Raw genomic sequence first — 13,165 nt, forward strand, 5'->3', positions numbered from 1 at the left:
GCACGAGGGGTCTGCGCAGCGGCCACATGCCGTCAGAGGTCGTCCCCATCCAGTGCTTCCTGGCCAGAAGCTGAAACCTCTGCCGAGACACCCCTTTGCCCTAGCTTGGGGCCACCAGTCCCGCTTCTGAAACACATTGATGTGACGGCAGCTGTCTCTCTTCAAGCAGCAGTTCTTCCTGTTTATGAAACCCTGATCCTTCCCTCTCCGATGCTGTTCCCAGTGCTCCGTGGGATGGAACTGGAGCCTGGAAGGAGGCAAAGGTGGTCCCTGGTTGTTCTGATTTAAATCTGTAAGGCTCACAAATGTCCTGTTTCATGGAGCTCATGTTGGGGCTTGCTGGAGCTTAGTCCTACAGCCTCGTCTGGATTTGCAGCATCTTTACACCTCTGGATTTGGGATCATCTTTCCCGGGACTGATGTGACAGCAGGTTCAGGCAGAGTTTACAGGCAGGTCTTGACACTTTGGTACGAGCATCTGGCCCATGGCTGCTCAGACAGCATCGTCTCACTTTTCCTTGGTGCTGTATAGGAACAGAAGGAACAAAATTGGCAAATCCACTTCTGTCACCAACCTTTTGCTTTTCAAAAATAAGAGATAGGGCCTAGAAGTGACATAATTCTGCCTTAGAAGTGTCAAATTCACCCAGGATGTGTGAGGTCATTTGGAAATGCCTTGGCGCAGCCTCCGTCTCTCTTGCCCTTAGACCCACAACTGAGCCTGCACCGCAGTTTCCTTTAGTTTATGCTTCTCGCTTTAGATTTATCACCTTGTGTTGGGATTGTTACCTCTTTGCTTGGTTCTGGTCCCTTCTCTTGGGAGCAGAGACAGCAAAGCAATGGAGATTTGCTGCAGCCTTTCCCTCCGTGGCTGTTAACTGCATCCGAAGCAAAGAGCTGATGGCTTCTGCTGCCCAAATGTAAGCTCCAGCTTCTGTGTTACTCTCTGTAGAATTGTTTTGAGATCCCTGATGCCTGCTGTCACTGAGGAGGTGTGATCTCCCCTGGGAAACAGGTTTGAGGAGTGGGAAAAAGCTGGCGGGATGCTCCATGTAGACACAGCTGCAGCCTGGCAGCAGCAACTACAGAAGTTGTGTGGATCTGGAAAGAAGTTTAGCAGAAACTGTGACTTTTTTGTTATGGTACAGAGTGGGGACAGCTAAAGGGACTCTGTAAAACAGCAAAGGACCTTGCAGTGACACTGGTGAAACAGACGGGTGAGTTTTGAAACCATCTAGGACATCTGTTTTGCACAGATGAAATGCAGATGGCCTCTTGACGGGAGTAAGCGCGTGGCTCACTCTTCTCCTTGCAAACATAGAAACTGAGAGAGAACTGATTCAGAGCCGGAGGGCTGGAGCCTTTCGTCCCTTTCTGCTCCCCATGTCCACGCTGCCTGGCTTGGCCAACTCCCATCTCCTCCCCACTCTGGCACTATTAAGCCCTGCCTGGGTGTACACGAGCGGGCGCAGAGCAGCGTCGTGGAGCAGGAGCCGACCCCTGAGCGAGCGGGCAGGATTGTGCAACCCTCCGTAAGATGCCGACGTGCAAACCTCACGCGGGACGGAGAACTGCCCTCCTCCTGACCCCTTCCCTGGAGCCCCACGACTCAGCTGATCCCACAGGGAGGGTGTTTGAGCTGGACTCAGCATTTGTGCTGCTCAGAGCAGGAGCAGTGTAACTTTGGGGAAGAAAGCTATGCAGACCCTCAGTTGCTTGTTCCTGCCTCGTGTAGAGACTGAAATTGCTCTTTCTGCGCCTGTTTTCCTGTCTGTGACGTGAGGGACTATACTGATCCTCTTGCAAAGCCTGCTGAGCTTTGCTGATGGAAAGAGCCATGCCTAAGCACCCGTAAAGCCATCCAGTGTTTTCATTTGGCTGCTGGTATTGTGCAGCCATCACCACACAATGCAATTTCCCCATACGAAACCGCGGTTTCCTCTCAGCGAAAACTCCCAAAATACATCCCAGTGACATAACTACTACACTCGGGGTTCTCGTGCTGGTCTGGGTGCTGCAGAGTGCTCTGAGTACAGAAGCCAGCGTGCAAAGTATGGGAGAATAGCAGCCTAAAGCTCTGGAGATGCTGAGGCTCCTCTTTCGCAGCAAGCCACGGATCCAGGAGGCAAGTGTCTAGCTGGTAAAATATCCGCTCTGCGTTCAGTGCTGTGCTCTTGTCTCTTCTGCAGGACACAAGAAGTTGGTGAATCGCCTGACCTTAGCGAGCTAGACCTTATCCAATTTTAATTAACGGCTTCTCTTTTGGAAAAGGCATTTCTGATGGTAAAACTGCTTTCTAAGAAGTGTCTTTCCTAGGTGCTGCCAGAATTTGGGAGTGTTTTGGGACCAGAGCATGTGTTGAAGCAACAGAAATTAAAACAGCTTCTGGTTAGTTGTTGATGAATAGGAAGCAAAATGCCAAAAGCGTAATCTGTTTCTAGTTCTTGCAGGTTTTTTTTTTTTTCTTTCTTGCATTTAGATGTGACTATCTCAACCAGCAAAGTGACAAAATGCGAGCAAAAACAAACCTGTCTCTTGGCTTCTGGCTTGTAAAATCCTTCCTCAAAAAAAGGGGCAAGTAGGAAAGAGGACTTGTATTTTGAACTTGCTCTTGATAAAAAACTAACCCCTACGTGTGTGCCCAGCCCCTGATCTAGGATGACTAAGCCCTCTGTGCAGTTCAAGGCAGTGTTGGGAAGTTCAGAAGAAGTTGTCTCCTCCTTTGACTCAAGCAAGCTCCTGGGCTCAGACCCAGCCGGTGGCTGGAGAAGGTGTCCTTTTATTTTCCAGAAGCAGCAAATACCATTTCCCAGGAGTGCAGGAATCTGTGTAAAATTGCCTCCCCTGAGGCTATGGGTGTCAGAAGACGGCTGGTAGCTCGCAGCAGCAGTGTCTTGTGCTGGTAGCGTGGACCTGCAGAGAGATCCGGGCTTGTGGGAGAGAAATCAATCCGTCCCCATCCCAGGCAGGGTTTGGTGTGGGCTCGCTGGTGAAGGAGCTGGTTTCCCAGCGGGTGGGTGCGATCGCTGCTGGCAGACCAGACCGCTGAGGGTTTTTTTGTGACCCCTTTAGGATGCTCAGGAAGGGGTTTAGTTGTGGCTTTGGTAGATGTGTCAGCTGCCCCGGGCATCCGCTTCCCATGGCGGCAGCGGGACGATCACCTTCTGCCAGACCCAAAGAGATCTTGGCCGCTCCCGCAGCAGGGCCAGAGCGATGAGGGGAGGAAGGGGAAGAGGTGACTGCAAAGGCCCCCTCTGATTCAGTCCTTCCGGAGCTGAAAATCAGTTAATTCTTAACTCTAATCTCACTGTTTCACGCAGCTCCTCCCTTCCCTCAAGGCTGCTTTTGCTTCTCTCGCCAATCTGTAGCTCCTGCCCTACTTTGAGGTCTCTCGGCCTCGCGCTGTGCCCACCCAGTTGATGTTGCTGGCGCCGAAGAGCCCTGCCAACGCCGCGGGCTGTGTCGCTGTGACGGGCTGCTTGAAAAGGAACAAGAGCTCGAATCTCTCTTAGGTCCCTTCTGTCTGCATTCGCATGAGTTTTATCTCATCTGCAGCCGAAGATGGGAGCCTCTCGGAGGAAATGTTTCAAAACTGATTCAATTTTTTTGGGAGGTGATTCTTCTATTCAATCTTGGCTCGTTATCTAAAAAGCAGGTGAAAGAGTACCTAGGTGTGATAGCAGATCTCTGCACGTTCATTAAAATACACCAGGCGTGGGGACTGACCTTGCAAAAACTTACTTTTTCCTTTAAGTCTGTGTTTTTGGCAGAGAAGGAGCCATACCCTAGCAGAGAAGCAGTTCTTTTCTGAGCTCCCTTTAAATGCATCTGCGTCTGCCCCTGGAAGGGTTCACGGAACTGCCTCTGGCCCCCGAGGCAGCATAACCTGACCTTTCTAATGCTGCTCCGTGAGCTGTCATTGCATCTGGACTGGCCCTACCCTGCCCTCGAGGGATGTGGTGAGGTTTCATACTTGAGTATGTTCCTCCTGGTTGCTTTAGAAATGTTGAGTGTGGCCCTGGAGACCCAGGACACCACCGCCTGAACAGATGCTTTCGGAGCCTGTTCAGGTGTAGCTCAGAGTAAAATCTCATCTAGACATTAATTGACTTGCCGGAAATTAATTCTCTCTCCTTCGGTGCTCTGATTCCTGGGGAACATGTGTAACCAAATGCAAGCACTGTGTCCTTCTCCACCACCCATCAGAGATTATCAAACCTTTACCAGCACCTGGCTCCAGCCACTCTCCCGGAGCCACAAGCGCAGCTCAGAATGACACCCCGAGCAGTGATGTCTTGGTGGGGCACCACCGGTGACTGCAGACGGCTCACCTGGTCTTCCTAAACAAGTTAATTGGGAGAACTTCAGCAGAGTTTCACAGCCCCTCTGTGCTGACACTCATTTATTGTCCAACAGGCGAAATCTGACGTCACTTGGATAGAGAAAGACGTCGTGGACTCAGCAGACAAGGTAAGAGAGCTTGCTGCGGATGCACGCCTCAGGGAGACTCACGCATTTAATTCGCACTTTGTCCCATGACGGGTCGTCCCACGTGTGCGAGGGCGTTAAGCAGAGCTCACAGGGACCTCAGAAACCCAAACCTTTTCTTGCAGCACGCCCCTGTCAGCCCGTCTCAGCTAGGTGGGACTGCTCGTACAGAAAACAGCTATTACTCACTTACTCACATGACATCCTGGACCTGACTTCATCCTCCTCCTCCTCCTTCCTCCCCACACCAAACCCCTTTCCGTGCTGTCATTTATGTCTCCTGTGGCTTTCTGATCTTGTCAGCTTGCTGGGGCGGGCGCTCCAGCCTTCTAGTTGCATGGATGTACAGTGGGGTTTTTTGATTGCTTTTCCGAGGCTCCTCTCCCCACGCTGTGTGCCTGATAACACAACATGCAAAGCTTTCTCAGTCGGGACGAGATTTATCAGATTTTGCCGGGCCCACGCACAGAGAGCTGGCTGGCTGCATCTCCTGCACGGCTTCAGTGAGCAATGTCAAGCTTCTTTGGAAGCGGTGATGCTCATCTTTGGACGGTACATTGTGGACACAGTTTCTGCTTCACTGGAACTGTGGCGGCAGCGTGAAGGAGGTGTCGGTATCAGCTGAGTCTCCCGGAGACTCCTGCTCGAGAGCAGCTGCGTGGTGCCATTCCCTGCTGCTCTCTGGCACCTCCTCCTAGTTCCCTTGGTTTGGACCTCCTCAGTTCTTGAGGTTCTCTTGAGGTTCCCTCTGTGGAGCTGGGACCAGCTGCCCTGCTGGTATGAAATCATTTGTTTCTTTCATTATCAGTTCTCAAAGAGCGCGTTACAGGGTGGAGGAGGGGAGACAGTCATAAGGCATCTCTGTGATGACCAATATCGTCTTTTGATACTTTGCAGTCTCTGGAGAAATTCCGAAATCAATGCTGACACAGGGTTATTTCTGATCGCAAAGATGTGGGGGTGTCTTTTTACTCATTTCGAGGGGTTTCTTTCTTTCCTGCGCACTCTGCAGAAAACATCTGTCTGTCCTGGCCCAGTGGAAAGGTGAAAGGGAAACAGGCTTGGAGGGATAAGGAGGTAAAACCTACGATCTTAAATACCTAAAAGATCTAAATACCTCTCCTCTGTCCTGCCTCCAAATCTGAGCAGCAATAGGTTCAGAAGCTGTCTGCATCAGAAATGCCCTTAAAAATACCTTACATGGAACTTCCCAGGGTGACTTAGATAGCTCCAGTGTCCCCAGCGAGGACCCTTATAGAGCATAAAGCGAATAAAGGACTAGATGCAAATCCTAGTGATGCCAAAAGATTTGTCCATGGGATTGAATCCCATCATGGGTGACCCATCATCCCTGTGCCAGTGTGAGAGCAAAGAGATGTACGGCAAAGAGATGTACTTCCGTGGGGAGTTAATAGAGTTTTTCTCTTCCTTTTTGAAGAGTAAGCGGCTCCTTAGATTATTCCCCTGTTGTGGAAATACTCCCAAAGCTCTCAGCCTGACACGAAATGGAAGTCACTTCAACTAGACCACGTATATTTTCTGTCAGCATCTTGTCTGAACCAGGGGACCCAAATGTGAGCAAGGAACTGTGAGATTTTTTTTTTCTTAAAAAAAAAAAAAAGCGCAAAACCAAAAAAAAAAAAGAAAAAAAGCCCCAACCACAAGCTCTGTTGCTGGGGAGTGGGAGCGTGAACGTGCCTCCGTGCGACCGAGTCGCTTGTCTCCACTGCGCATCTGCCAGCCAGGCTTTAACCACCTGTATCTCCTCCATCCGCCAACCTCGAGCGCGGGACATCCGTGCCGCACCGCCGGGGCCTCCCCGAGCCTGGTGGGGGTGGCGGTTACTGGGGCTGTGCGATGTTGATCGGGATGGGAGGATGGAGAGGGACGCTAAACTTCCTCGCATCTGCGCCTTCCTCACGCTCTGGCTGCAGAGGAAGCACCGAGCCAAGCCCTGCCGCCTGCAGCTGCCTGCCCCCAGCCAGCTCTCCAGCCCGGTCAGTAACTGCCAGCAGCTCGCTTCGCTTCGCTTCACATCACGGGTTGCTTGTCCGGGTGGGCCGATGCTTTGGGTGGATGTTCGGAGCAGTCTGGTTTGCTTTTCCTTTTCTGCCTTCTGGGATAGTTTGCTTAACGGTGCTGTTGGAAGGAACTTCTCGTGGGGCGAGTGCTTTCGGGCTGGAGATTTGCTGCGATAGGAGCTGGGCTCCAGGGTCCTGACTGTTGAATTGCAAGTTGCTGGATGAGTCCGTACGAGGAAACCTCCCTTGTGTCAGCAAGATGCCAAATGACAGCTCCAAAAAGCTGTCAGTGATGCCGCTTTGGGTCAAGTCAGTACGGCTGGATGTTTGCTGAGGTGGTCTGGCTGGCAGGCTGCGTATGCAAATCTCTGCTGCTTTCAGATACAGCCTGGGCTGCTGAAACCGCTTGCAGTGAAACACACTGGGTCTTGCTATCGGCCAAGGCAAAGAATTCCCACAGGTGTGAAAACCTGTCCGCTCCGCAACTCCTTAAAGGTGTGGATACACGAGTTCATTTTAAATGTTCCTCTGCAGAGGTGTGTGATGCCGCAGGGTGAAACGTGCACGGCTGTACAAGTGCTGATGCTGTGTAGACCTGGTTTCTCTCTAATGTTTTCATGAAGCTGAGGAGGAGGGAAACAGCATCCAAATTCCGCTTGTCTCATCCTGGCTCTCCCTGCTGTGGGTTTCTCTCTGGATAGCTGAACAAGGAGGAAGAGGAGGAGACCTCTTCCACCAGGAGGCTGAATCCCACTCTTGGCTGAATCCTGCTCAGGCTCTTGGCTAGAAGTGGGAAACTGCTCCTAACCACCAGCTGTCTGCCACAAAATAACCCTCCAAACGAAACCAGAAGTGCAAGGTGGCTGATTTAATCTGGGAGATCATATGGAATGTGAGAACTTGTTTGTTACAGGGATTATAAGATTTTTCTTGTCTGTGATCACTTGAGACCAGCAAAAGGCAGGATAACACGGGGAGAGCTCCTGCCCTTTCCCTGGGTGGTACGTGCTGCACCGCCGCGAGCGTGGGCTTCTCTGCCGTGTGCTGGTGTCTGAATAACGCAGGATCTTGAGAAAAACCAGGCATGAGAGCGGCAAGGGAAGGGTGCTCGGTGCAGGTAGGCAACCACATCCGGGGGTGCTTGGCAAGGCCAGCCTCGCTGAGAACACGCTGGGAGGGTGGGGAGTGGGCTGGGGCGCAGAGGAGAGGCAGAGCCTGAAACTTGGTTCCTGTTGTTTTTAAAAGCTGCTTTGGTTAGATGGGTTCCACACCAAGTATCTGAATACTTCTGGAAAACAAAGCATAACTTTTTCCCCCCCCTACTCTGCAAGGGGAAAAAATAAATAGTAATTCCAGCTTTCTGGCAGCCTCTGATGGCCACATCTGCCCTAGGGTCAGAGTTTAATGCCCTTTGGAACATAATTGCTGGCCTTTGGGTCTAAAGAGCAGCCAGACCACATCTCACTCTGGATAATGTGGAACTGAAGCACTAAGAAGCCCAGACTTGCCCCTTATGAGATGAAGGGATTTCTGGCCTCAGCAAGGTTTGTGTCTGCAGAATTGGGGAGTTGAGTCCAGCCTTCCCTGTGGGCTGGAACAGGTTGAGCTCAGAGGAACCAAAATACAGATGTAATGGCTAGGTATGAGCAAGAGAAGTAGAGGGAAAGGCACAGCTGGAAGACCAGTAGTAGACCAACTCTCTTTATATTTGGGATGCAAATAGAAAGCTGCACAGGGTGTTTCTGTTGAGCTGGACTCTGGGCACACCAGGGGTACAGACAAGGGTTGCTGGGGAGAGGAGGTTTGAGCATCACCTCAGGGTCTGTGGCTGCTCTTGAGTGCTGGCCTAGCTTCGTTAGTCAGTTTATTCTCAATACTGCTGATTAAATCTCTTCTTTATTTTTCTTTTTTTAAATAAAAGAATGTGTTTTAAACAAAACATGTGCCAGAGGCCTTGGCTTCCCCTCAATCTTCTTGAAGGCTCGAGCCTGTTAAAGCATCATGTGTATGTGCTGAAGATGCACTAAGACTTATGTTGCAGAGTTGCTCAGATTGCTGAGCAGATGGGCTCCAACATGTCTGATTTTTGCCAGCCCTGGCCGTGTTTTGACAACAGTGCCGTATTTTTGTGTTGTGGGATTTTTAGTGGCATAAACACTCCTGTTTTTGCTACCAGTGCCTTAAAAAGGAAGGTGCTTTTCAAGCACTCTCCTGAAATGCAGTTCAAAGAAAATGCAACGCTGTGGTGCGAGGAGCGGAGCCTTTGGGGAGAGCACAAGGTATTTAACCAGGCTGCCTGGTGCAAGTCTGCCAGTGACTTATTTATTCCAGATGTTGAAGCCAGGAGATACCTGTGACAGACACTAACTTTTATGGTTCTCTCAGATGCGGTTCCTTTGAGTCTGTAGCTACAATCCTTGTTCCTTAATCCGCTAAGGCTTGCTTTCCCTCGTTCAGGAGTACGTTCCCAGTCAATCATGCCCCGTCTTTTTCAGGGCGAAGGTGTTGTGAAAGAAATCAACATCACGCATCATGTGAAGGAAGGCTCCGAGAAAGCTGATCCTTCACAGTTTGAGCTCCTCAAGGTGCTGGGGCAAGGTTCTTTTGGCAAGGTGAGTTCACTTCTTCCTATGTCTCACACCAGGTAAATTGTTTTTATGACCAAAAGGCCTGTCCCCAGCAAAACCACTTTCCTGATTCCCACCAGTTCATGACAATCTGACTGATGAGCCCCTTAGCGAGTGGTTGCTTCTAACCTGAAAGGCAGCTGTCGTGATGCTTTTGTATAAGGGCCGGTCTGTATGGCCAAAACTCCCCTGCAGTTCTTCTTTTCAGATGAGCAGGAGGAGAGTAGTAGTATCCTACTTGTGAACGTAGGTGTCACGCAGGGCAGAAGGACCTCCTGCAGCTCTCTAGCTGGCTGCCAAGCTTTCAGGTGAATTGAGGATTTGGAGGATTCGGGCACGTTCCTCTCTTCTCAGAAACGATGCTGTGTACCAGGGACTGGTTTTGGCCCCTGTTTATGGTCCAGCTTCCCTTCTGTGAAGAGGGAAGGAAGTAGGCTGTAACTCTTAGCTATTTCAATGTGTAAATAATCCAGGTCTCTTACAGACCATCTGCTCACACATTAAATCAACTTCATGTCAATCAGTTACCAGCACTAAGGGTGAGGGTTTGTACAGGACCGTGTGCTGTTGCTTGGGTCAACGCAGCAGTGGCTTGATGTAAAGAAAGGTGGTGTCTTTTTGAAGCTGCCTAAAACCAGGTAGAGTGGGACATCAGGGGAGGAGGTAAAGATCTAAAGAGGGTGCAGGACCTTAATAATGAGTTGATCTGGCTATCAAACCAACAAGTCACCACGAGGCTTTGTGGTACATTGAAGCATCAGTGCTTCGAGTCACAGCTCCCGGGCATCAGCCACAGCCCCGCAGGAACTGCAGGAGTGAGCAAGAGGAGTGGAAAATTGGAGAGAAGGAAAGTGCAGTGTAAAAGCAGAAGTGCTCTAATGGCTGGAGGTAGGAGGAGAGAGGAGTCTATACCCAGCACTTCGCTAAAAGCCTCATGGGATTTCACATGGAGAGCCTGAGGTACGTTTTAGCAGTCCTGTGGCCAGCTGCTTCTTGGGGTCACTGTGAGTTTTGCCACTTCGGAAGGTATCAAACTCCTACTGCTAATGTGTAGTGCTTGGCAAATGTGGTGTTCTTCCGCTTCAGGTTTTCTTGGTGAGAAAAATAACACCGCCGGACAGCAACCACCTCTATGCCATGAAAGTGCTCAAGAAGGCAACGCTGAAAGGTAGAAGCCTCTTACTGTGATGTTCTTATCCTCTGCGTCTGAAAGTGCAATGTGGAAATGTGACAGCAGTCGCTGCTGGCCCCAGAGTGACCTGGGTGAAAGCGCAGTATCTTTATCTCAGCCAGACAGGCTCCTTTTCTCTCCATCTATAAAAAACCCTCGTTGCAGTGATGGAAGTGGGAGAAGATCTGGCTCAAGCTGCCTGGTGCGAAAGGGCTTAAGGCTGGGGACAAGGCTGGCACCGGGGTGCTCTGTGCCTTTTTCTGTGTCTGAGCTGTTCCTCTCTCTTCCCACAGTGCGTGATCGAGTAAGGACAAAGATAGAAAGAGACATCCTGGCTGATGTAAACCATCCCTTTGTGGTGAAACTGCACTATGGTGAGTGTGGAGCTAGCACCGCTAATGCTCTGACTCTGGGGAAGGCGACGACAGCTCCTTTGTAGAGTGACCAGTGCCTCTCTCAGAACAGCCCTTTCAGCAGGGCATCACTGGCTGAAAGGGAACCAACCCACCATAAAATGAGGATGTTCTGCAGTGCCAGAGTGCTGCTGCTGAGCTCCCATTTCAACAGTCATGGACGGGCTCTCATTTAACCCAAATAATTAGCCCTACCTGTGTTTAACTGAGTAACCACATAGGGTATCTGCACAACTGGAGCCACTGGGGTTTAAGTGATTAATGTAACATCATGGAGCCTTCCCTCAGCGGAGGGGTCTGATTCCTGCTCCGTCTTGTGTTGCAGCATTCCAGACGGAGGGGAAGCTGTATCTCATCTTGGATTTCCTCAGAGGAGGTGACCTTTTCACTCGGCTTTCCAAAGAGGTGGGTCTGCTCTGGCATCTTGGTGACTTGCTGAAGCTCCCTGTTGGTCTGTGCTTAACTGCCTGGAGAAGCGATTGACCCTTGCCAAGTCTTTGAGAGAGGTGGAAACAACCTCCAGCCTGCTCCTGGCCCAGAGCTGGCAACAGGAGAGGATGTCTTGAGAACCCTGCCTTCTGGTAGAAAAGCAGCAGGAGGCAGGTCTGACCTCTGCTGAGCATCGTGTTAGGAATGAAAACGGGCAAAGAAATGTGCTCTGCTGCAGCGTTGGCTGATCGCGTCGCCTCACTGGGACGGGGTGAGGGCAGGGAATGGGAGGGGTGACAAGAACCTGCTTAAGATAAATTAGGAGTTTTATAAAAAGCTGTCTGTTGCTTTGAAACTTGGTTTCGGGGTTTTTTTGATGTTTCTGCTTAACTGATACTTTAGGATGGCGGGCAAAGCCTGGGAAACTTGGGCATGAAAGGGCAGGAGGCAGCAATGTGGATGTGTAGGGTCTTGCAGAGGTGGTCCCGCTGCCGGGGTTGTAACCCTACCATCTGTCTGCTTCCTCTCCCTTCCCGCAGGTCATGTTCACCGAGGAGGACGTGAAGTTCTACCTAGCAGAGCTGGCTCTGGGGCTTGACCATTTGCACAGCCTGGGAATCATATACAGGGATCTCAAACCAGAGAAGTACGTGTGGGACAGCTCAGGCAGGAAACTTCAGTCCCGAGCCCGTGGTGGACAAACAAGGCAGCTGTCTTCCAGGAAGCCTGAGCTGGACGATGCCCTGAGGGCAGCCACATGGAAAGCGACAAGGCTTCTGCTCCTTAGATCAGCAGTTAGGGCCAGGAGTGCTGTGGAGGCAGCGTGTGTGCACCATGTGCCTGAGCAGTGATCCTGGGCAGGCTCCGGGCTCCAGCTTTAAGCAATTGAGAGCCCTCGGAGGGAAAAGGCACCAGGCTGGGCCCCTGCAGAGACACCTGCCAGCTGTAATGACTGGGCTGTTCTTACCTAGGGTATGTGGGGGATCAAAGGTGGTGTAACCTGTATGGGTCATTCGTTAAATGTGAAGGTGAGGACATGGAGAGAAGAGCTGCTCTTGGTCCCACTCGTGTCTTGGTGATGGAGCTTAAAGCACTGGGGGAAGGACAGATCACTTTCTGCTGTCTGTGCTTGTTCTCAACTGCCCTTACTGCAGACAGTAATAACTTGGTTTTCTCTTTCATCCTCTAGCATCCTCTTGGATGAAGAAGGGCACATCAAACTCACAGGTAAGGCACTCCACAAAGGCCTTGTGCTCCAGCAAGGCTGGTTCTTGAAATATGGAGCTTTCTGCTCTGTGTGATTGCTCAGAGCACAAGGTGGGTGCACGCTGATGGTTTTTCTCTTTTGTAGATTTTGGCTTGAGTAAGGAGGCTATAGACCACGAGAAGAAAGCCTATTCCTTCTGTGGGACGGTGGAATATATGGCACCAGAAGTTGTGAATCGCCAGGGACACTCCCACAGTGCTGACTGGTGGTCTTACGGCGTCTTAATGGTACGTGCCCGGCTGGTGTGTGCGGGAACTTGGCTCAGCACCTGCTCTAGTGGCAGCTCAGAGCACCCGGTTGTGATCCTGCGTGTCTGGCAGATGGGTGCCCACCTGGGGGTGTTCTCCAAGCTCCCCGAAGGGACTTGGTGACAGGCTGTCCAGGCACCCAGCCAGGAACGCGTTTCTCAGGGGAGGCTCCTGGGGCTGTTGTCCGGGGGTGTGTGAGTGTGTCCGCGTCTGCCCCAGCGCTGGGATGTCTGTGTCTGTGCAGATCTGGCGCCACCATCTGGTGGTTGCTAAACCCAAGGGCTCCCACATGAGCAGCAGGCACTGCCTCCACCAAGCTCCAGCTGCAAACCTTGTGAACCAAGCTCTCTCTGAGAAAATACAATGTCTACGATCTTTTTGAGAGCTCGGCTTTTGATCACTGGCAAGCTCCTTGCTCGCTTTGTCGAGCTTCCAGATGCCGGGGCGGTGGGATCCGTGCAACTCTCAGACTTGCTCAGACGTGACCTCTCCTTCTCTTTC

General features: G+C 51.2%; 1 protein-coding gene across 1 annotated transcript in view; it reads left to right on the forward strand.

Annotated features, from left to right (window-relative positions):
- Positions 1–2,030: 2,030 nt before the first annotated feature.
- RPS6KA1 (ribosomal protein S6 kinase, 90kDa, polypeptide 1) overlaps positions 2,031–13,165 on the forward strand; it is a 17,414-nt gene continuing 6,279 nt past the window's right edge. Inside the window, exons 1-9 of the mRNA XM_009870951.1 lie at positions 2,031–2,125; positions 4,417–4,470; positions 9,005–9,121; positions 10,223–10,304; positions 10,601–10,681; positions 11,046–11,125; positions 11,689–11,795; positions 12,339–12,376; positions 12,501–12,643. Coding sequence (XP_009869253.1) covers positions 2,084–2,125; positions 4,417–4,470; positions 9,005–9,121; positions 10,223–10,304; positions 10,601–10,681; positions 11,046–11,125; positions 11,689–11,795; positions 12,339–12,376; positions 12,501–12,643 — 744 coding nt within the window. The 5' untranslated portion in view covers positions 2,031–2,083. The remainder of the gene's footprint in view (positions 2,126–4,416; positions 4,471–9,004; positions 9,122–10,222; positions 10,305–10,600; positions 10,682–11,045; positions 11,126–11,688; positions 11,796–12,338; positions 12,377–12,500; positions 12,644–13,165) is intronic.

This window comes from Apaloderma vittatum, unplaced genomic scaffold (assembly GCF_000703405.1).
Source record: "Apaloderma vittatum isolate BGI_N311 unplaced genomic scaffold, ASM70340v1 scaffold18216, whole genome shotgun sequence".
Lineage (NCBI taxonomy): Eukaryota > Metazoa > Chordata > Aves > Trogoniformes > Trogonidae > Apaloderma > Apaloderma vittatum.